The 23,810-nt window shown below is 38.5% G+C and overlaps 1 protein-coding gene and 1 long non-coding RNA gene across 2 annotated transcripts in view; one reads left to right on the plus strand and one right to left on the minus strand.

Annotated features, from left to right (window-relative positions):
• LOC106862905 (uncharacterized) overlaps window positions 1–15,343 on the plus strand; it is a 77,684-nt gene extending 62,341 nt beyond the window's left edge. The window contains exon 4 of the long non-coding RNA XR_015803908.1: window positions 15,153–15,343. This is a non-coding gene — a long non-coding RNA (uncharacterized LOC106862905). The remainder of the gene's footprint in view (window positions 1–15,152) is intronic.
• The window catches only part of MET (MET proto-oncogene, receptor tyrosine kinase), a 90,311-nt gene that overhangs the window by 43,214 nt on the left and 23,287 nt on the right, over window positions 1–23,810 (minus strand). Inside the window, exons 3-5 of the mRNA XM_088165448.1 lie at window positions 13,767–13,958; window positions 1,945–2,079; window positions 393–566 (exon numbers count right to left, since the gene is read on the minus strand). Of these exons, the coding sequence (XP_088021574.1) occupies window positions 393–566; window positions 1,945–2,079; window positions 13,767–13,958 (501 nt within the window). The remainder of the gene's footprint in view (window positions 1–392; window positions 567–1,944; window positions 2,080–13,766; window positions 13,959–23,810) is intronic.

Consider the following 23,810-nt stretch of genomic DNA (forward strand, 5'->3'; position numbering starts at 1 on the left):
TGTGGTGGCTCTGGGCAGGAAGCGCTTTCCTCCACTTTTGTCTCTGAGAGAAGTCTAAGAGGAGGGATGCTCCTTTCTGTGACTGGCTTTCCTGTCAGACCCCTGCCAGGCTGGCTCAGACCTATCTTGTTTCCCCATCAGAAGTGCTTTGTAGGGCCAGGGATCTCCCAAGGCTGGTAAGGATGATCAGACAAACCTGTCCATCCACGAGCACTTCAGCCCACAGTACTCAGGGAGACCACGTGCATCCAGTCAGAGGATTTATGGACATCAAGGCTGAGGGGAAGTTGAGGAAAGCTGACAATTTTTCATGATTACATTAACAGAAGATGTCTACAGAGTGCAGACTGTTCTTCCCTCAAGAGACAGATGTGAGAAATCCACCACTTTACCTCATAAACCCTAGGCAAGCAGGTGTCCTGGGTCCAGGTGTTGCTGGGGCACTCAGAAGACCTGAGGCACTGCTGGCTGCACCAGCCACACTGCATGAAGGCTGGTGCCAGCAGGCACTGGCTGCAGGACCTGAAGTGATGGCAGCCTGGCCCCTTCAGAGGGATCTTTGTTATCTGTCAATGGAGAGACATGATGCACACATCCTTTTAATACATGCACTAAGTGGCAAGGAGAATCTCTATTTATGCATAGCGTGCTGGTGCTACTCAGATTTCAGATGTGGAAGCCACAGTTCGACTTCTCTTTAGCTCAGTAATTATAGGATCTTATAAGTAATTTAACTGACATGATTTTAAATTCGCTTGGGAGAAACCCTAAAGGCATCTTAATGTTATATACAGTTACCACCAGCATCTGGTGTTTACAGCAAGATAGCATTTTTTTGCTGATGGAGAAAGAAAACAGCAGCGTGCTCCTCCCAGTTCTGTATCTCAGTGTATCTCAGTATGCCTTAGTTTATACATTTGTAAAAACAGGCATGATGGCTATTTCAACTTCGGTGAGGCTGTGTTAATATCTGTGGCACACTTACAGCATGTGACTACCCATGTACTTGTTTTTTAACAACTATCATGAAAAAACCTATACTTTACCTAAAATACAAGTTAAAATTTATATTATTTAAAATATCAGGATAGTTATGTAATAGTCACTCTAAACATGTAAGAATTATTTTTGGTCAAAATATTAAAATCAATCTATAATTACATTATTATGTAAGTGCCTCATATTTCTTTATACTTCAGGACATCCCTTAAATTTATTTTGTACATTTTCTGAAGACCACTCTTATAAATATCTCATACGTTTCTAGTAAATGATTAATAACAATCTTTATGGCTGATGTATTTCTGTAAGTCCTTATAGAACTCAAGGGGTCAAATTATTGCTTACAATCATGGTTTAGGATTATCTGTAATATTATCTGCTGATGTTTTAAACCTATTCTTCAATGCATATCTACTTATGACAATAGCATACTTATGATAGCTCTTCATCTTTTATTAACTCTTTGTAGACTACATGCTAAAGTAATTTTCAAGCTTTACTGACTCGTAGTTGTACAGAAACCCATGAAACTCTTGCACACACAACCCTCCTTAAAAAGTTACAATGCTATGACACAAACCTACAAAAACCAGGAAACTGAGCACCATTCTTTTCATAAGCCATTGTGTGCTTTGTCTTTGCAAGCACTTGAATTAGGGACAGATTTTCAGGCTTAAAATTTGCATTTCCTGGCTTTTGTTGGTTTATATCACCAGCTCTTACATTATTTAAACATTTCTCAATATTAGGCTGCCATTTTGTTTAGTATGGGAAAAACTGTATCTTGGAGGAAACTTGCACCCTCAGTGTTCTGAGGGAATGACAGGGCTAAGAGGATGCAGAGCATAAAGCAGCAGTGTGAACAGCTGCTCTTACCAGGAGCTGCTGCTCTGCAGGCAGGTTTACACAGTGCACAGGAGGATCAGATTATGAACCACTCACCTTTTTCCCAGTCACTACCAGGGTATAGCCATCATCTGCTAAAGAATTCTTCACAACAACCTGGGGAGAGATGGGGTGGGTGTCTAGCTGAAAGCTGACATGTGGAGCTGTGGGTTCTGAACGGGAAACCACTATCTAAGAAAGAAAGAAATATTCAAAATCAGCAGGCAGTATGTAACACAAATGCATGCTGCTCAGTTGTCTCATGTTCTCTGCTTGCATTAATTACTTTGCATTACATTGCATAATATTTTGCATAATGTTCCATCATAATCTGATTAAAGTGCTATAAAATCTACTTTATTTAGTACAGCAGAACCATGGCTGTTGGAGGATCCTCAAAATATACTCTATTTATTAAAATATGCAGGAGTCACTGCATGTTTCCTAGTCCTTCAATTTCAGGTATGTCTAAATCACCATCAAAAATAAAGATAGGTCACTTAGTCAGTCCTATACTTTTAGGAGTGAATAATTTTATCTACAATATCTATTTAAAAGAATCTTAAAACTCCAGGTCTTCAGAAGTCAAAACCATTTCCTTTTATTTTCACTTTGGTCCTTCAGTTTGAAAAGTAAACTTTAGTCTGTCTCAACAGTCTCTGGTCTTGCTGCACGTGGGGCAATTAGATAGCGAAGCTATGTCAGGCACTGCAGGTGGCTGCTGTGGGCACCCCTCGGAGCCACAGGTACACAGAGCTCAACACCCCGAGCCGAGAGGGCTACAGCTCTGACAAGCTCCTTGCAAGCTTTGGCTGGGCACCCTGAGCTGCTGATTTCCGTGTGAGCTGCGTGTTCAGGACTGAGCATTCAAAGCACTTCTTAAATTACAGGGAATGGTGGAGGATCCTTTAGGAGATGCTCCAAACCAGGAGCCTAATTTAGTCGTCCTGAAGCCCCTTTGCAAAAGCCTTCCCTTTCTCCCTCTCTCTCTCTCGATTTTAGGAGATCTTAGGGAGATTAGTCACACCAGCATGAAATTCCCCCACTACTCATCTCTCTGCATCTTGAGTTACCTAAATTCTTCTGAGAATCCGGGTCTATTCCTGCAAACACACGCCTAACTTTACTACTGTAACTTTGTTGACTTTAACGGGATGAGTCATGGCTGTTAAGCAGAGGCATAAAGCATCTGCAGATCGGGGTGGATATTTGATAGCAAGATTTTATAGGCTTGGGCCTGCAATCCAGAAGGATGTGCGCCCAAATGTGATAGCATCAGGCAACAAAGGCAGAGGATTGTTTACATGAGGAAAGATCATGTTCATGTTTCAAAAGCTGTATCACGTGTAGTTTACTTAAGGAATTTAGATAATCAACATTTGCTGAGAAGTTAGGATTCAATGGGGTTCATTATTTAAAAAGATTGAAGCCATTCTGAAAATAACTTGTATGTCAAACGTTTCATTTTTTACTATAATGAAGCTTTTCTTCTGACTCCGAAGGCAGAATCTGAACAGCCTGGACATTGACTTACACAATTTCACTGGCTTTTTGCACTGCCAAGGTCTTTCAACAAGATGGCTGACTCCAAAACTAGACTTAGAGATGCAGTAATTATAGCTGATGTTTTGATGTAATTCAAGACTTAAATAAAATATATGAGCAGTTAATTCATCCGATAACTGCTTCACATCCCAGAGGTATTTATAGTTTGGAGTTGCAAGAGGCTTTTTTTCTTTAAAAATGAAACTGGCTTTGTTACAGACTTTGCTATGGATTTATTTCACAGCACAGAAAGTACAGATTTTAGAAATCAATAAGGTATGATCGTTTTTGGTGACACAGAAGTATGGTCTCTGACTCGGTGTAATAGGGCATGAGCTCTGTTTTTCTATTCAGGACAATGAAAAATAGAATGGACTGGAAAGCTGCATGAAAAAGCTTGATTAATGTTGGCATTATGGGGAGAGGTAGCACCACAGCTGCAAATACCTTTTTAGTTGATCATTAGCTGTGTCTCATCTCGAATACCCACTGCTATAAAATGCTAAGAATTCTTTTCCATCATGAATCCAGGCTTCCTCTTATTGCCAAGCATTCTTTCTGATTGAGCCACAGTGTTAACTCTTTAAACACATCTGCATTCAAACCTCAGAGCAATATATGAAAATTTGAATTCCATCTCTACAATCTTGGAAAAATTACTTGGTACTTTAAACACTGACTGACCTTTATTTTACTGAGGTTGATAGGCAAATCACCTGCTCAAAGCCCAAGGGAATAGACTTTGACCTCATGACATAAAGGGAGCTTGGATTACACTTCCTAGCTTATGGAATAAAAGTTTGGCTTTTGCTTAGAACTAATCTACCAGCCTACAGTGCTGCTATAACGGATACTAGATGCAAAAATGTTCTTTTTGGTCTATACAACTGTGTGATTTTTACACACACCAGCCCAGTCCTTGAAATTCTATCTTACCCTTATCCGACATAATCCTGGAAAAAAAAAGCAATTTGAAGACAGATTCTACAGCAGTAGGAAGAGGCTACTTAGGACTCCAGTGTCGTTCTCATAAAGCTCTGATTTTATGGCTTGGGACTGAGCTGGTATGTGTGCAGCATAAATTTCATCTGCCATGGACACACCAACATACAGGGACCACTACCATGAAAATGGTTCAGTACTACAGGAGGATTTCCCTCTGCAAAGACTATAAAATCCCGGGGGTTTTGGGGGTATCTTTTTTTGGCCGGGTGAGAGTGGGTGTTGGATTTTTTTTTTGTTTGTTTTATTTACATTTTAGTAATTAATTTATTAACCATGCAATTCTCCAGAGCATAGGAGAAATGAAAGCTTATTTCCATGCTTGCACTCAAGCAATTAGGAGTGAGGGAAGGTCTAGAACAGATAATTAACCAAAGGAGAACTAACAGACATTAGAAGTAAATGGTCAGTGACTGCAATAGTAAGAAATCACCAGAGGTGTTCTACAAGCTGTCTGTGCTGGGGTCCATACTGTTCAATACACCTGCCAGTGAGTTAGAAAAGTGGTTGAGCAGTCCATTAAAAAAAGTTTTGTGATGATCTGAAGGTATTCAAAGTTAGGTTGAGGACAGACTATGAAGGATGGCAAAAGGACTTTACAAGACAGCATGTCAAGGCAATAAAATGGCAGGTGATCTACAACAAAGAAAATTAATTTAAAACAGTGTATGATAGACCTGCTTAGCATCAGCCAAAACCAACCTTAAAAAATAAAATTAAAATAAAAACTTAGAAATTATTAGAAAAGGATTAGAGAAAAGCCAGAAAACACCCCGATATATAAATCGCCTGAAACTTAAAATCTCTGTGCAGTTCTACTTGCCTCCTGGCAAAAAGAGCATGTTAAAAACGGGGAAAGCTCAGAGAAGGGTAACAAAGTAACAAAGATGAAGAAAAGGCTGTAATGAACAACGATTGAGTATGGTATATGTGGAATCTCTATGCAAAAGGAATAAAGAATCATGAGTGTGTAGAGACCAACCATAAACTCCCTTCTACAAAAACCCAAAACAGGGTTGTAGCCAGCTTGGGGCTGATCTCTTCTCCCCAGTGAGAGGAAAAGAAGAAATGGCCTCAAGTTGCACCAAGGGAAGTTTAGATTATATTTCAGGGAACATTTCTTCACCAAAAGGGCTGTCAAAGAGTGGAACAGGCTGCCCAGGGAAGTGGTTGAGTCACCATCTCTGGAGGTATCTAAAAGACACGCAGAAGTGGCACTTAAGGGCGTTGTTTAGTCGTGGACTTGGCAGTGTTAGGTTAATGGCTGGACTTAATGATACCTGAGGTGTTTTCAGTCCTAAATGATTCTATTATTCCATGATTTAATTCTAATAATAATTCTAAACACCACCAAAAGACAAAAACAAGACTTAGGTTCAAGACAAATAAAAGAACATGACATCCTAGCAATATGCAATAACCTATAGTACTCCCTACTAAAGGATGTGAATGCAAGAGAAGTGCACATTCAAAGGGAAACTCCACAAGTACGTGGAAAGAGCTAAACAGACAAAAATCAGTAGCTCAGGAAATTCACAGAAAAAATAGTTGGAGACTTGAAGCAGAAGGTAGTAGCTATGTGTGTCTGGTCACTAGGCATCCACTTGTCAATACCACTGGAGACAGAGCACTGAACTAGATGGACCCTTCATTTAAATCCACGTGGCTCTTCTGATGTCTTTTAACAATCATGTTCAATATCAGTAACTACGACAAAGATAGTATTTATGTCTCTCTATTTAGAGAAAAACAAACATTTTTCTTCCAGCATAGCTCATGTTACTTCCATGAAGATAACAACCAACAGTTAATTAATAATGAATATATTAATGTATTCTTTGCATTGGAAGTCACTTAGGTCTATGAACACTAAAATTATTAACTTAAATATTATTTCATTGCCATCAGCTAGTATCAATGTTAAATATGAAGACTTGAGTCTAGGTTTGTCTGTGCAAAATTAAGACTGTAATAACTTGAGCTGAAAACCAGCATGCAACAGCTTATTTTAAAAATCATTCTGATGCTCAGTTCTGCTAGTCAGCAGGATTGAATTACAAATGTTACTGTCTACATGTTGAAATATCTTCTGCAAAAATGAGAGGCCTTCTAAAAGGAATCCAATCTAAGTATCATATTGTTATTTTTTTTCCCTAGATGTCTGACAGGTGTATGCCATTATCCAGCAGAGATAGGCTCAGGGTTAACTTCATTGTGCAATGCCTCAAATGCCCTGGGATATGCAGCATAGCCTTGCAAAGGGCGCATATGTGGCTCTCTAAATGCTGTATATCATTCTAATCCATTAAGAATATAATGGATATCTTCTGAAGGGTGTAAGCTTTTCTACTCAAACTGAATATTAAAACATATGCTCTCTCAAACCAGTTATTCAACACCAGGTGTTAATTTTAATTTGGCTGTATGGATTTTGCATTATGCAGTGTTTGATACCTTTTTTCCCTTGAGAATCAAGATACATTCTTCACCCCAGAAAGAACTGCTATCATAAATGTTAAAAGTTGAGCTATAGATGTGAAAATGCTAGTAACAAGAGTTTACCACAGTTTTCTGTTTACTTAAAAATGAAAGATGGAAGGATTGCAGCTATTCACATTCCTACAAATGCTTGTGTGCACAGTTTGCATCTATCCTTAAAGAGGTCAGACTGCCAGTACTGAAAAGCCAGATGAATTGCTGGGCTGCTGAGACAGGACAGCAGTGGGCACTGAGGACAACCTTTGCAGTGACTCCATGGGCATCCCATCACTCTTTCCCCTTCCAGGCTCCGTAGGATTTGAAGTCTGTGCTTAAATATTTCTTGACCTTCTTGCACTTGCTTCAAATACGTCTTGCCACTTGCATATGTGGGTTTTATCATAACTACATTTGTCTAGAGGGACAGGGACTGGATCAAGAGGAGTTTGCTAAATTCAAAGGTGCATATGGCTGCCCGTACACTACGGTATAAACTGAATTTGACTGAGCACAGTGAAAGATGCAAAGCTCTTTGCTCTATGTCAATTCATTTTGCTGACAGGCACCATGGCTCTGACTCTTGATTCCTGGAGTGGTGAGGTCTTGCTGCTTTGCTGTTTGCAAGAGGAGAGCAATGTTGAAGACTTGGCTCTCGTACTGAATTCTGGGACAAATTTTCCAATCCTTGAATGCAGTCACAAATAAAAAGCAGATGTGATGGTTTTTTCACTGATTTCTGTAGCATGCATTATGTTCCCTGGCATGTAGTCTATGAAAGCAGCTACAACACATGCTAAGTTCTCTCTTTTTGGGGAAATGAGATGTGTGTTAAAGTTTGGTTGTGGTGTTTGTTTTTAATCATAAGTATTCCTGGGAAAATGAGTATGATTATCAAGTATTCTGTCTACTTGGATGTGAAAGACAACAGATTTGTGCTCAGTGCGTGAGAATTTCCCAAACCGTTGATTTGTGAGTGCCCCATTCCTATTCCTTATCAGGAAGAATCAAAGGCAAAAAAGGAATTGATAAGGCAGCAGGTTTAAGGAAACCCCAAAAAGCTCTTTATCATTCCAAGTGGAATGAAATTACGGAAGTCATTGTCACACCATACCGTGGAGGGGAAAACAAAAATAAATTTAAAAAACAGTAAGCAAAACTGAGGAGAAAGGAATCCATAAGTGACTAATAAGTGCCAAATATGGGTGCAATTTCCAGCTCAGAGTATCTCTGAGTGCCAGAAGCTGGAGGGTACTGAGAAAGGTATGACTGTGTGCTTTTACTTGCCTCATACCTCTACCTTACCTATCTTAGCTCCTGCCAGAACTCTGCTCCTTGAACCTTTATTATAACCCCATATAACCTTTCTCAGCAAAAAGTCTGGTTAAAAATACTGGTATTTAATGGTTCTCTAGAATCAGGCTTACGTTAATCTGTACTGCTGCATGTCTAACAAGTGCAGAGAGCCCTTGGGAGGATGAGTGGTCTGTTGCCTGATGTGCAGTACTCTAGCAAGACCTATCTGTACCATCATGCTTTGGTTTTTGAGCCCAAAGCCATTTTCTGTCCAGAATCTGTTCAGACATGACATACCATTTTTTGCTAATGCTTGGCTTTTCAGCTAGAGCTGGCTCATGTTCAGCCAGATGGGACAGGACTGCAGCCAGCATGTGGCTGATGGCACCTCACAGTCTATGTATGCCCATGGGAAGAGCCTTTCCTCAGCTCCAGAAGCAACAGGATGGATGTCCCACTGAGCCATGAAGATGAGAGGACCCGTGGTGGGGTCCCTCATTCCACATTACTGCTGCCCTGCTGTGCACTGAGTTTCACTGCCATAGTCAGAAGGATGAAGTGGCCCTGCTGCCAAAACTGCATCTACAGAGAGTGACTGCCCATTGTGGGTGTAAAACATACAGTGAAAACTTCTCTAGTCCCTCTTCCTCAAGAATGTCACCAACAAGCAGTTGTGGTGCTTTTGCTGGGGCGCTGAGTCTTTGAGGTCAGCTTCAAGTGTAGAGGGCACATGCACTATTCTGCTTCCAAACATAATCTTAGGCTGAATCCAGCCTCTGCTATGTCAAGGGCACTGATCTCTTGCTCATTTTTACAGCCAGACCAAATGTGAGCTTTTAAGAATAAATCTTGTTAGACGTTCCCATATCCCACACTTCCCAGAGTTACCACAAAGATTTCCCCTTCCTGAAGAACTCATTTCATCATCACTCTAAAAAAATTCTCTGAAAAAATGCCAACTTCAGGCAGGAAAAAACCCAAAATGCCTTGAAACCAAGCAAACCCCGCCCCCCCCAAAACCCAAAAAAACGACAAAAAACCCAAAACCCATATTTTATCTCAATATATCATGGAGTGGGGTTATTTCCAGTGAGTTGTATTCTCAGTGTAGCTTAGTTTGAGCAGAATAAGGGTGTTTTACAACAGCTGAAAATCTGATTCCTTAGCTATAGCAGTGTGACTGGGTGCTGTTTTCTAATCAAATAACCACTGTGAAATACCTGATTCACTTTGCACCCAACAGCTGTAGTTACAGTCTGTGTTCCCAGTCACAGTCTGAAAACAAGCACAATAAGAAAGGCTGAAACAGCTGCAACTTCTCAGCAGAAAAAAAAAAAGAGAAGGGGAAAAAAAAGTTTGTTGTCAGGCTGCAGCTTAGGAAGGAAGTAAAACCATTTTTCTTTTCTGTCTCATGCATGTCAGCTGTCCTAGAAAAATTATTACTGGTCTGTTTTGTAACAGAAACTCCACAATATTTAGTAAACTACAAACTCCAATCTATTCATGGCCAAATACAGATTTGACATTTCAGAGGCAGCCAAAACATGCTCAGTATGTGAATGGGCTGCAATACTTTTCAGGAGAGATCTGGAATTCACCTCATGGCCCTAATTATCCTCCTTAGAAGAACACATGCATCTTCTGTATTTGGACCATCCAGATTGATTTTATATTAGTTCCAGATTTTGGCTGAAAAAAACCAAACATTTAGTGAAAGAGGCTCTATTTACTTTACAGTATTAGTGCTTTCCAAAGCTGTTCAAATGAATAATTCTATTTTATCAAACTAAAAGCAGAAAACAACAGGTGAGTATTCCTTGGTTGGATAAAACATACTTGCATGCTTTTCCATTTTGATTATTACTGGTTTTTTTAGAAAGCTTTTTAAAATAAATAAAATGTGGGCTATGTTCTGAGTTGGATCATTAACAATTCTCATGGGTAATGCTATAAACTTTGGGGGAATCACTTGTAAAGTTAGGAACTATTCATTGTGATACATCCCTAAATACATCAAAAGCCCAGAATCTGGTAGCCATCACCTACAGAAGGAAAAACCTACATGTAAAATCTGTTGAATTTTGCAGCAATCCTGTGCTATCCCTGAGGTAAAGAGATAAAAAATAGATGGAGATAGAAATAAGAGTTGGAGACAAGAGAAATGTAGGAAGGTAGAAAAAGATAAGCAGAAGAAAAGCAAAAGGAGACTGAAAGATGACAAGAAAGAGGAAAGAAAAAAAAGACAGAATCAAGTGGTTGGCTGCTGATCAAGTGTAAGCAAGTATAATGGGGGTATATAAGAAACATTTTCAATGAATTTCTCTCAGGTTCAGTAGCTTGCTGCTGCACCTACTGGCTTCCACAGCACAGGCCTGGAGCTTCAACACAGTTTAGATGACAAGATCACTAGTTTTTCAAGAGGTCCCCCCTCCCAAACCGTTTCATAATAACTAAAAGAAACCCTAAATTAATACAGTAAAAATGTGATTCAAATGTTCATAACTTTCACCAAACTGCTGCATATCTGGACACTTCAGGGTGCTGTTGTCAAAGACAGAGATACTGTACCACTACCTCTTTTAATCTCATGGATGGCTGCTAGAACTGAAATTTATGTCAGAAATGAAATTGTCTAAATATAGCAAGGTTTGGTATTTCAAAGAAGATACAAGATGAACTGTGTGCACTTGAAGGGCTGAGCTGATTTTCTAAATATAGAAAGCTATACATGAATATTTTTTCTTTTGCTTTTAAATAGTTGGCATTATGATATGTTCTCAAAATACTAACACAATACAACCAGTTTTAAAACAGGTTCCCTGATAGGCAGAATTTTGTAACTAATTTTCTCTGAAAGCATACCTGTGTCTGAAGTCAGCTTTGAATAGCTAGAAGTTACAAAGAGATTGCACAGGAAAATTCAATATTTGCTTGTACAAAGACTGAAAAATATCAGTGCAAATGATTGTGCAAAAGTGATATGTATAATAAATGAAGAGCTGAGGACTCTTTGTGGTATGTTCCAACAGATTTGTGAATAAAACAAAAAAGAACATTACATTTCTTTGGTATGTGGAAGTCTTTGGGGATATATTTTTGATTAATTAAGCAATTGTTAGATTATCCTCATTTTTTTACCCATTTTACTTCAGTAATGGTCGTATAATAGCTCAATTTTTAATGATCTAAATCTCATTGCAGTTAATAGTTATATTTCCATAGAAACACTACAAATCTGCTTCAGTTGGGCATTTCCTAATGAACATGTTTAAAAGCACTTCCTAGATTGCTATGAGAAAAAAGAAAGCTGAGAGAACATTAAATTCTGCAAAAATCTGTGTCTGCTGTATCCTACAGATCTGGTATCCCTTTCAAAATAATTTAAAAACAAAACAAATACTAACTTTTTATCTGGAGATAGTATCATTAAAGGTAGTCAGTATGCTTATTCTCTTGCTAGTTGCACCCAACCCTCAAAGAAAGAGCTATTTAGTACAATATGAGCCCAATGCTGACTTCCCCCTGTAGCTGAAGCCAGTCTGATTCAATGATGAGAATATTTCTGCTAATGGCCATGTGCAGTTTACACAATAGCCTTTTCTTTTGATCTGTAACTGAACCTGGAATGGGAAATGTATTCTGGAAATATTTAATTGTTCCTTGAGTTGGGCAAACATCTGAATGAAGTGTGTGCTGCAGGATTTGAATGAATAATTTAAAGAATATTATAAATAAAAATAATGCTCCCTTGTGCTTTCTACCAAACCTTCCTAAAAGCTTTGTGACAGCCCAGAAGTAATGCTGGGAGTAAGAGAGTAGTTGTTATTAATTGTATTTTGTAGATAAGGAAATTACTTCAGAAAGGTTAAACAAATTGCTCATTTCGCTATGTGAATCAGTGTCTGCTTTCAAGAACAGTGCTCACTGTGTAGCTCTTAGCATTTGCCTTTCCTGCACAGAAGACAAACTGCAGCTTAAATTTACCAAAGTCATCATGGGAAGTTAAGGTAAAACTGTCAGTGTTGTCATTTAAAGTTTTGTTAAATTTTTTTGAGGGGAGAGGGGGGAAAGAGAAACATGATTTTCCCTACTTTTTCATCTGTCCTTTGTGGCAAATCACTTTGAACTCCTTGCCTGTAGAAGCATTACAGAATTTGCATTATGCAGCTGGTTCTGTGTCCAGTCTGTGCAGAAGACTGGAGGTATAGGATTCCCTTTATCCAGGCAGAGTGCATATACTGATGACAATATATAACCCTATGCACTGCATATGGCAAGAAACTGAGGGGAAGAAAGAGAAGAAAGGAAAGGCATAGTCCCATTAAAGTCCCATTAAAGGCTACATGTGCCCAAGTATTTTCTAATGGAAGGTTATGGGAAAGGGGAAAACCGGAATGGCACAGCAAATGATGGTCTTCTCATTAACTTTGATGACACTCTATAGCCTACAGAACAAGAAGGCCAGAAGACTGTCAATACTTCGGGGAAGTTTTCTAGAAGACAAATAGTATTGGCAAATTGAAATAACACAGGTCCTTGGGTGCAAGACGGATCCAGGCTGAGATGCACATCCAGGCTGGACTCTGTGGCAGCTGGAGAAGCCAAGCTCTCCAAGGATGATAGTGCTTGAAATACAACGGGTGAACACAAACTGTTTCATCTTTGTCTTCTGGTGTTTGATTTTGACTGCCAAGATTTTAAAAGATTGCTGCATGTATGTGTTATATTTATTTCATTAGTCACCTACAAAGACGTCATGTAGTATAATCTACCTGTCTAGATTAGTTATTTACTTAGTGGAGGGAGACAGACTACTCAGAAGGGTGATTTATCACTTTTTTATGAAAAATTTGTTTCAGGACAGGAAAAACTGCAATCCAAAAGAACAGAGTGAGACAGGCGTGAGCAAGAGCCTGAAAATCTAATACACATTCAGAGAAACTTGAAAGTAGGTGGAGAAGGAGCTAATCTCAATTCTACAGCTGTGAGTCATAGGCTATGGGTACACTAGCAAGAAATTGGGTGCCAGAGGAGTGTATCAGTATATAGAAACAACTAATGCTCAGGCTGCTGCTTCTACATTATAAACTGTCTTGGCATATTACATTGAATAGATTTAATCTGATCCTCCAAGAGTAAATGACCATACAAAGTGTATTTTTGAAGCTGTTTGAATAATCAGTCACCGTTTTAGACCATTCTGCCCCAGCTGGGGTTGAGACACATTTGATGTCTATCCAAGACAGTGCTGTCAGTTTAGTCTTCTTTGAAAGAACTCTTGTTTGTATGGACCAAAAATGTTCTGTGAACTAAGACAGCTGGAGGAGATCATGGTAGAATTTGCTCCTTAACCACTGCTCCAAACCACAAACTCCAGGTAAACACTGAATGCTCTATTAGACATTTTGTTTATAGTCCAGAAGCTGTATTTTATTTGGTAATTTCAATTTTCTAATGCCCTTTAAACAGGGGTAATAATGCTCCTCCCTTTTCACCATCCTGCTAAACTCTAGTATTTTTTTTTTGTTGTGAAGTTATTGTAGGAACAGGGTGATATTTACCTGCATGAAGCGGCCCTCTGAAGTTCCCAGATTAGCAATGGTAAGGTTCCCTTTGGTGAAGACGGAGATTGAAGTTAACAGGACACTGTTGAACTGGCCCATGAACAAGTCAACCCTCTGCAGAGGAGTTGTAACTTCTAAGCGATATTCATCATCTTGTGCTCTGCAGTATGAAGCGTTCCTTGAAAAAGCCTGTTTGAAAATGAAGTACAGATGAATACTGTCTTTATGAGTAGCAATAGATCTTTGTCAGAATGAAGTCATTTAGCACAAATGCATTCGACCAAAAGTATTTTAAGATGTTTCAAACTTAATTGCTTCATCAGTTATGATGTTTCATGAGGAAGGCAAAAACTTCTTAATGTTATGGGAATGTTTCTATTAACTTTTAAAATCATGTCTGCAGGAATAAGACATAGGGTCTATATTTAACAAGATGATATGTGTATAAGCACATATATCAAGGTATCCTTTCTCAGCGACTTCCTTAATGCTGCTGCTCCAAGAGTCTGAGAATCCTTGTACTGCACAGCCTGCCCACTGACACACCTACGGCTAAAACAGTTTCCTAGAAAAAGAATCTCTAACAACAACTTGATTCTTTACATTAAAATAACAATTTCCTATATTCTTCTCCCTCTATTTTCACTACCTTTTTCAGACATAAGACACTAAAGTGGAAAAGAAGCCAGAGAAAGAAAAAGGAGATAAGTTAGAAAAAATAGGTTTCTGATTGTATGTTTAAATGAAACTATGGAGAAGACAGATTTTAAAAATTTCACAGATTATTATATTGATCATCTATGGTTCATGAACTATTTCATCTGATGTCTATATGTCTTGAATGTACTAAAATAATAGCTGCATTTGTAGTATTTTCTCTTTCATTTTGGGACTAGAGATTGCATGTTTTTAATTTTCATTGGAAGAAGTCTTGAACAATACACTTTAAGTTATCTCTGAAGAAGAATATAACCTCCTAACAATCCAATAGTAATCTATTAACTGGTAACTTCATTACTATTGATATTACATCATCTGTTTTGGGGACATTGTAATAAGCAGGAATCCCTTAAAGGATCTTTAACCAGTTTAAATTTGGAAGTCATGTAGCATGTTCCTACTGTGACATACCTAATGAGTAAACATTTAGGAAGATTATAAAGGATCTTGTGGTAGTTCCCTCTGCTGAAATCAATAGTGAGCTTAATTTCTCCTAGTTTTTAATTGATTTATTTTTGTCACAAACATGTTTTAAAAAATCTTTTAAGAATCTTGAAAGAAACATTTTCAACACACTCAAGAGTCTTTTTACTAAGTCAAGTAGATCTGCATCAAATTCTTAAAGAGCATGGAGGAGTAAAATTTTATTGTCTTCTTTTCTAGATTCAGATGTCTTTCCTCAAAGTATGAAAAAGAAAGTAATGAATGAAGAATTTCTTGTTGGCCTAACTGGTGAATTCTGGACTGAAACCCAAGGCATTGAAAATACTATCAACAAAATATTCGGTCAACCAAGTAGCTCAGCCCTTTGCTGTTGAATTGTGATGTTCCTGAGCTGAGCCCAGCAACAGCACTGGCAGGTGAGGTTTCCTGTGGTCCTTAGGAGTTGCAGTCAGCACTGGTGCCAGCTTTTCTGAAGGTGCCCTGTCAATTTACTGTATCATTTAGGTGAAAGCCTACATCAGAACAAATGAACAGTTGAAATATCTGTGCAGTGTCTTAATGATACAGAAAAAGGAGTTCTAAATTAGATCTGGTACAGCAGTGATTTAACAGTTTGGTTATCCACATACTAAAGGTTTTACTGTATTAGTTGTCTTATTAACTGTTAATATACAGTGTATTTTGTTCAGCAGGAACTGAACTAATACTTTGAAGTAGGAACACACTTTAAGTATTTTTTAACCCAGTGTTTGACTGGGTTAAATCATCAATGGGCAAGCTTAGCTTTTCTTTGTTATATTCTGCTGCACTCATATCCTACCCAGTCTAAAAGTATTTCTGGAACATCTGTGCAGATTACTCATACAATGAGTGAATAGTTCAAGTGCAGAAAGATGTACAGTTTTCATGGTTTTTGAAATAAAGCAGATTTCTGACTTTACCCTCCCCCAACATGGGATCTTTACTCTTTCCTGTAACTGCTTTTTTTCCATAAGAAAAGACTTTGGAGAGAGATGCTTCTGTGCTAAGCTTAAAGTAATTCCTCCTACATAGTCATTTCAGTGCAATTCAAACATCCTAACATACTGCTATTGGAAAAAGTGGCTAGATTTCCCTGCTTGCCCTGACACTTTTCTTAGCTTCTCCAAAGTCAGCTCAGGCACAAAGTCAGCTCAGCCTTCCTCAAAGATGCCATAATTTTGTCTGTCTTCTGAAGAACCTGCAGATTGTTATACATATGGTTCTTACAAAACCTGGCTTAACCATAATGTAGGGTTGGCTGTTCAAGAAATAGGAAGGCTTTGATCTTTGAGTAGAAATGTAGAGATTAAAAGGCTACTTAGAAAACTAAAGGAAGATTGATAACAGGAAAAACTTTGTCAAAGATGCTGCTTTAAATTAACACTTTTAAGCCTGGTTCTCTCTCTCTCTCTCTCTCCCTCCCTCCCTCCCTCCCACCCTCCCAGTATCCACATAACTATCCATTTGGCTGTCAATGTGGAAAAATAACTGATGTCAGATGATGCACTCCGGATATTATGCCAAGTTCCACTGAGGAATCACACAACTATTGAAATGGACGATTAGAGCAGGGGTAAGTGCTTGGGTTCAGCTATACTGCTTCTCTTGTAGGACAAGAGGTGCCAATTGTGTGTGTGATTCATAGAGAGGGCTTTGTTACTGTTAAGCTGGCACAGGTGTGCTGCTGGAATGCAGTGAGGTGTGAGCAAGCCCTGCCTTACAGCTGTGTCCAGAAGGCTAGAAGAAAATTAATGTTATCTTATTTGCTCATACGGAAGTTGTGGTGTTTTGGAATTTACCCTTGATTTGGTCCACAGAAGACAAATATGCCAAAAAAGTCTCTAGACATCGCTGAGCTATCAGGAGCTGTCATTGTTTTGCAGCTAACTCATGGTTTATATGTCATATTCAGTGAGTATAAAAATAAAGTATTTCAGACAGAGTTGCACATTTGAAGCCAAAAGTGCAAAGTGGGGAAGGAATTCTTATGGAAACTAATGAAAAATCTCAGAAAAATACCTGGTTAGGTCTGTGTCAAAAAAATGATCCAAAAGTCTAGTCTCTAGTCTGAATACTGTACCCAGGGAAAAAAAAATCCAAATATATTTTTGTGAGCTTTTCTCAAATTTGCAGTGACTGCAAATTGGAGAAACACTCCTCCAAGCTTGTTCTTCTAGAGATGGTCAAAACCTGCTCTTCGTTAAGTGCAGTGCTCATACAGAAAGTGATATTATGTATAATGTCTTGATATTATGTTTAATGCCTTGAATAAACTGGAAATCAATGACTTAATCACTGCAGAACATTTCATACTGTCTTGTGAGCCACTTGGAGGACATAATTAAAATCAAAATTTAATTTGACAAATTGGAGAAATGCTCTGAAAGTAACTAGGTGATATTTCACCTAGTGTCAATCATAAAATACTGCAGTTATGATGTAAAGCTCAAATGAAAGTAGGAATATGCATGAGTTTTATTCCCTGCTGGTTTGTTTATATGACTTTAAACTTGTTGGCTGTCAAGAATCAAAATTCTAAGTATCAACTTTTTTTTCCTGCTATGAATTCTGGGATTCTCTCTCAAGAGAAGTGGTCACTACAAAAGCCAAGAGCATTTCTCCTTTCATAGAATCAAAGAATCCCTTAGGTTGGAAAAAACCCTTAAGGTCTGCAGCATAACATGGAGTAGGAGACATAAGCTATTGTTAAATGACCTGCATCCAGATGTCTGCAAATGGCAAAAATCTTTTTCCAAAGAAACTGCTGCAGAGTTTCTCAATGAATAAGTGATTCTACATAACAAATTGGTTACCAAGACCATTAAAAACTAAGAGACTGTATAAGTTCCTTTTCTCTTGTGGAAGTCAGTGAATGAAGATGAATAATCAAACTATAGTTTTCAGAGTGGGTCCATTGGAACCAAACACATAATGGTGAAGAATTTACATGTACAGCAGACTGAACGGGAAGAGTAACCATGAGGAACACCGAAGAACTTTATTATTTTTTTCCTCTCTAAATATTTCTATGTATTTTCAGCCAATATAGCTTTGCTGTTCTTGATACAACCTGATTTTCTGGGTAGTTTGCATTATTTCTCTTCAGGTGAGAAGTGCATTTGATCACTGCTTCTCTCTGTTGAAAATACAAGAATGTAATTCTGGCCCAAATAATTCAGTGCAGCCAGGTATTTTTCTGAGGATGACAGTGACTTGATCATCATCATGGTAATGATGATTCTTGCAATCCTAAGGAAGGGAAAAATTAATCATATTGAAGGCTCAATTTTGCCAGTGGAAGCCAATTCATGTGCTAAACAGTCCCATGAAAGCCACAAGGCTTCTGGTTTCTTCTTGACTGGTGAACAACACCTTGAGGGTGTGTGAGTGCTGTGAACTCAGTCCAGTGCTCATGCAGGACAGAACCTGTCTGGGACAGGGGACTGGGTTCTCTATTTCTAAGAATTTCTGCTGAGGCAAGAAGCTTTACTCTAAAAGGTAGAAGAATTTCTTCCTCTTTTTGTTGTAAACAAACAATTGTTTCCCTCATCTTCCTTCCTCCTCTTCCCAATAACTCTCATCTATTTGAAAGCAATTCAAAGATTTTTATATGGAATACAGAGAAAGCATGTCCCTTTCTGAGAATAAAATTTTTAAAATAACTCCATCAGTGTAAAATTTTACAGAGTATCATTTCAGTAACTCTTAATACTTGTTGCTTTGATCTACTCCTAAAATGAGATGGGGGAAGTAAGTCACTGTACTGATGCTCCACTTAAGGCAATAGGTAAAAAACATCTATGTTAAATGTAATTAGTTAATACAAATTAAGATGATTTCATGTTCTTTTGTCAAGATCATTCAAAGAGTTATTTGCTTTTGTCATTGAACAGTACTGCATTAGTTCTCATAATCTGGTTAGTGCATTAGCACTAAGTAAATCCTATTGATTCAGCAGACAAAATGGACCTAAGTAATCTTTGTATTTTGCTGATTTCCTTTATATTAATTTAGCATTTAACTCAGTATACAGATTATCAAAGAAGAGGTGTTGACTAATTACACATTTTTAAGAAATAAAGTAATGCATTGGAGATATTGTGCTGATGAAAGCAATTTTGCTGTATATTTGTAGCATCTATAAGGTTCATTTTTCATAGAAGTACTTAGTAACATGGAACCTGGGGTAAAATAGAAAAGCTGGAAATTACATCTAGACCAGTTATCCAAAGATAATGCTGAGTGTGGAGACCCTTATTCCAACAAAACGTTGCACAACTACTGCATGTCTAGCCAAAAGAGTGGTGCAAGACGTGTGGGACAGAAAGAAGTCAAGAAACTAGAAGAATATCAGGCAATCTGCCCTAATTTCCACAGGCTGTGTATAAAAGCAGGTATAAAAGCCTTAAGAAAATTCAGCTGTCATTACCACTTCCTGCAAGATCACTTCTCTAGCATTTCTTTGCTTTCACATCCCCTGTCGACAGTGCAAGTAATAATTTCATATGGCTTACTCTCGCTTTCTGAACCACTTATGCCATGGATTTTCTTCCTTGGCATTATTTTTTTTTTAATTTACTGTGGGATTTGATTCTGGTTTTACTTGTATGTTTGGAAATGAGGAGTAATTCCACTCTGATGCAAAAGCTGTCTGAGATCAGAAACCCACATGCCACCTAGAAAGTTTGAGTAACACAGCTCTCCCCTGGAAAATAATTACCTACTGTTGCTTTAGTGAGCAATAATGATGGCCAGATGTGGTCCTGAGTCAGAAAAAGTGGAGTAAGTATAAAACTGCTGAGGTAAGGTGGGTGCTGAGCAAGTTAAAAGGCAGATGTCTGCTTTGTCAGGACTTATGTGTCTCCCCATTGTTTGGCAGCAGAACTTGAGGAAAATTCATTACTTGCCTTAGATGGGTCAACCACCAACCGAAGCCAGGTGGGATGAATCCAGGACTTTGATCTGCACACAGTGCACTGCATAATCAGCTACTCTTTCTCTGGAACCTGGAATTGTGCTTAAAGAAATCCAAGCAGATCTTTCAGAAGGGGCTGAGATGGTTCCACTGCAGAATAGTCATCAGCAGACTTGATGTGAACTTAATCTGGGATTAAGGAGTCTTAGAATTTTGTCTGAACCCAGGAAAAGAGGCTCAGATCTAAATATTATACGTCTTCAGGGAGTATCCTTAGTATTATATAACTACTAGTATACATTTTGCACATCTCTTTTAGTGAGACTGTAAAATTTTTCTAATTTGCAAGGCTATATAGGGTAAGAAAATTATACCTTGTCCAGTTCTAGTCTTTAGATTTATTTAAGGGTCTTCAGAAGCTGAGACATAAAAACCACATGACCAGACATCAATTTTAACAAAATAAAAATTACTTTCTGCCTGAAATGATTTCTGTGCAATTCCAGAGAAAAGCAGCAGAGTCACTTTTCCACACTAATAACCAATAGGGAACCCTGCCTTCAGTGGAAGAATTTGATTAAAAAGTCTGGAAATGGAACATTATTAGTAACTCTGGCTGATAAAGCTGTGCCCTTTGCAGAAAATGGTAGTTTAACAGATGCTACTTTTTCACAGAGAAATCCAGCTTTCATCAAGAAGATGATAAAATGCCAAGCAGCAGCACTGGGAAGCAGGGAAAGACAGGCCCCTAACTGGACACCAGAAGGAAAACTGTATTTTTTGCAGCTGCCAGTGACTAAGAGGTTAGCCCCCAAACCCCACAGCTCCTGGAGCTTGGAAGAGCCTGCAAAGATACCTACCACTAGGGGTGGTGTGGTACCTTCCAAAAAACCTCCCTGACCTGCCCTTTTCCTTGCCTTGTCTTTTCCTCAGGAACTCCCTCATGAGGGTGTCCATGTGGCCAGATCCAGAGGAACATGTCCCATGTGGAACATCCCTTAGCTCTGTAGCCAAGTGTTAGCTACATCTGATTCAGCCTGAGATAACCTTACCCAGGCACACACCCGTGCTCATACCTCACCCCTACCCTACACTCACACCTGGGTCCCTGCCAGGCAGTTTAACTGAGACCAGACTGTCCCTGCAATCCCTTATGCCACGCTGTTTGCCCCAGTCAGGTGTTCCACGGCCAGGTGGGTGGGTGGCCATGTACCTAATGGTGGAGGGGAGCTGGCTGGAGAGCACACCCTGCCTTGCACACCACTGGTACAGGCACATCAGGAATGTGCATGCAGCCTATCCCCTTATTGCTGGGGTTTAAGCATGTCTTAAAGGGTGCCAGTGCACTCTGCCCATCATTCTGCCCTCCTCATTTATTGTTCTGAGACATCAGAACCCCACAGAGGAGCTTGCATACCAATGGGAAGAGATTTCATGCCCAGGCAGAGTGGTGTGTGCCATCTGATACAGCATTTCCAGAGGAATAATGACTGAACTAATCTAATGGATTCTGGTGCCCGACTTTGAGTGAAAATATTCAGTCACATTCTACTTGCAATATAAAAACATCTCCATGCTGTGAGATTATCTGAGTAATTTACAACACATTTTAATCAGAGATATGTGGTGTTATTTTTAAACCTGCCAAAATTTTATGCCAAATGGTGTGGGATATTACAGTTACAGGGCCTCAAAAGAGTTATTTGTCTCTGTTTATTTTATTAAATATTCTTAGACACAGCCTTAAGATGACAGATCAATAAGTGCCTTTGTGGTTTCCTGATAGAAGGCAGCAATTACTTTCTTCCATTACAATATAAGCATAACCTAATTTTACTCATCTATCATGTGTGTAATGGTAATAAAGAAGCATAACCATGTGTTTATTTTACCCTCACTTTGTTTTTTCTTTTGGTGATCTTCTGTTTTCCTTTCAAGTTTTCCAACTGTCTATGCCTTTCATTTTATAGGAATTATGACCAGTTTGTCTTGCTTTATGACACTTTCTGGGAGCATGGTGGCAAAAGCTTATCTGTGGTTTCTCTTTTCCTGTAAGGTCTAAGTATTTTAGGCCTTCACCTGAACTTATCTGTAGAAAAAACAAAGACATAAGATCTTTACAGAGCTGAATTTGGATTTCATTTCTGGAGATGTTTTATCATGTAAGTCCATAATGATTAAAGTCAGGTAATTTGGCTTACAATTGTTTAGCACATAAGAGATGCAGAAAGGACCAAAAAAGCCTGTAAGATCTTGATGTATCTAATGACAACTGAAATGTATAATTGAGATTGTCAAGGCTAAAGTCAGCTAATCTTCCTCACTTGAAAAATCCCATTTAATCCATGGTAAAGATGCACACTACTGGACTGTGTCTGCAAATGAAGTGAGCAGCATTTGTCTCCTCATCTAAACACACCTCAGCTTGGAGGGCACCACACTGGGGCTGGTAATGACTAACTGACCAAATAAACATCCAGTTTTCTCTTTGTTGTGGGAGATTCCTGAACAGTGATTCAAACCCCCCCACAGCTACCTCTCAGATATCTTTGTCCTGACTCAAGCAATAAAATCTCCTTACTATTACTCCCAATTTTTCTTTTAATTCAAAGCCAGTTCTATTTCCATCTTGCTGTCATTTAAGTGTCAGCAAGCTCTTCACTGAGGGAAATTATTAGGTGACAGTACTAACTGGTCACAGCTCTGCTGAAGTACATCTGACATCAATCAGATGCTCCATCAGATTCACTCTTCCTAACTGTGACTTCAGTGAGCCCAGGTTTTGGCTTAATATCTATTACACTTAAACACAACTGGAAATGTTTTATTTTGATTTTATGAAGTTTTCCATGAGCACTGGAGGAAGTGAAGCACAGTTGTGTCTGGATTTATATCTTGTGGTTGGTTGACTTTGCTCTTCAACTGAGCTCTGGAGACTTTTCCCATGGGTGAGCAATACCTTCTCCAGTCCTTGCTAGTCCTTCTGATGTGTAAAAAGGTACTCCTATAATTTCATCAGTTTCCATAGCCTAAGCCTATATGGGACCTGTTTCTGGATTCACATTTGAATTCACATCTTTAAGATTCCTTATTGCTGAGGCTATAAGGATAACTAACAGAAAGACAGACCTAAAACAGCACAACCCCATAAATGTCACTCCTTTAGAAAACAAGGCCAAAACAGAACAAATTTTGCCAATCGCATCAAGATGAGAGGAAGTTTTCTTATTTTTTGCTTTAAATATGAGAAGAACAAGCTGAGGAAGTGTTTTGGATGTATCATGCAGGTTTATTTTGGTCTAATTCTACCTTTAGAGGCCTCAGATTAAACAGTCCTGAGGGACAGCCACTTAAAAAGATGGAATACCTGAAGTCAAACAAAATTATATACAATTGTCTTATGGGACTTTTTTTGGTAACATGAAATGGCTTTCATCAATCAGACTCTAACTGTAAATTATCAGAGAGCATTGCCTTGCAAAGAGTGATAGAGGCCCATTTTTCTTTTTAATGTTGAAGTTAGTGGTATAGCATATTCACTGCTGGACTGTTTTCACTGTCCTATGACTCAATTTTGCAGTGATCAGTGCCTTTCACTTGCATGAGTGGTCTGTGGTTTTATTCTCTTGACATCAAAGATCATCCTGGCTACATTACAGAAACAAGTTTTGAACTTGGCAAAAGTAAACTGTGATAAACTCTCAGATTTTAGAAAAGCCTTCCTTTAAGTTGAAGGTGACTTACAAAAAGGGGAAAAATGTTTTATGCCCTCATATACACTTTTATAATATACAAAGAAGGGCCTAAGAAGAGTTGAGGGGTTTGAGGCTCTTTTTTATTAATTATTATTTAATCTCCAGCAAAATCAGGAAAGACCAGATTTGACATTTTTGAGGCAAATATAAGAAATAATGTGCTTTCCTTCTTCTGCCTCCTCCTTC

The sequence above is a fragment of the Sturnus vulgaris genome, chromosome 5, assembly GCF_052056855.1.
Source record: "Sturnus vulgaris isolate bStuVul1 chromosome 5, bStuVul1.hap1, whole genome shotgun sequence".
Lineage (NCBI taxonomy): Eukaryota > Metazoa > Chordata > Aves > Passeriformes > Sturnidae > Sturnus > Sturnus vulgaris.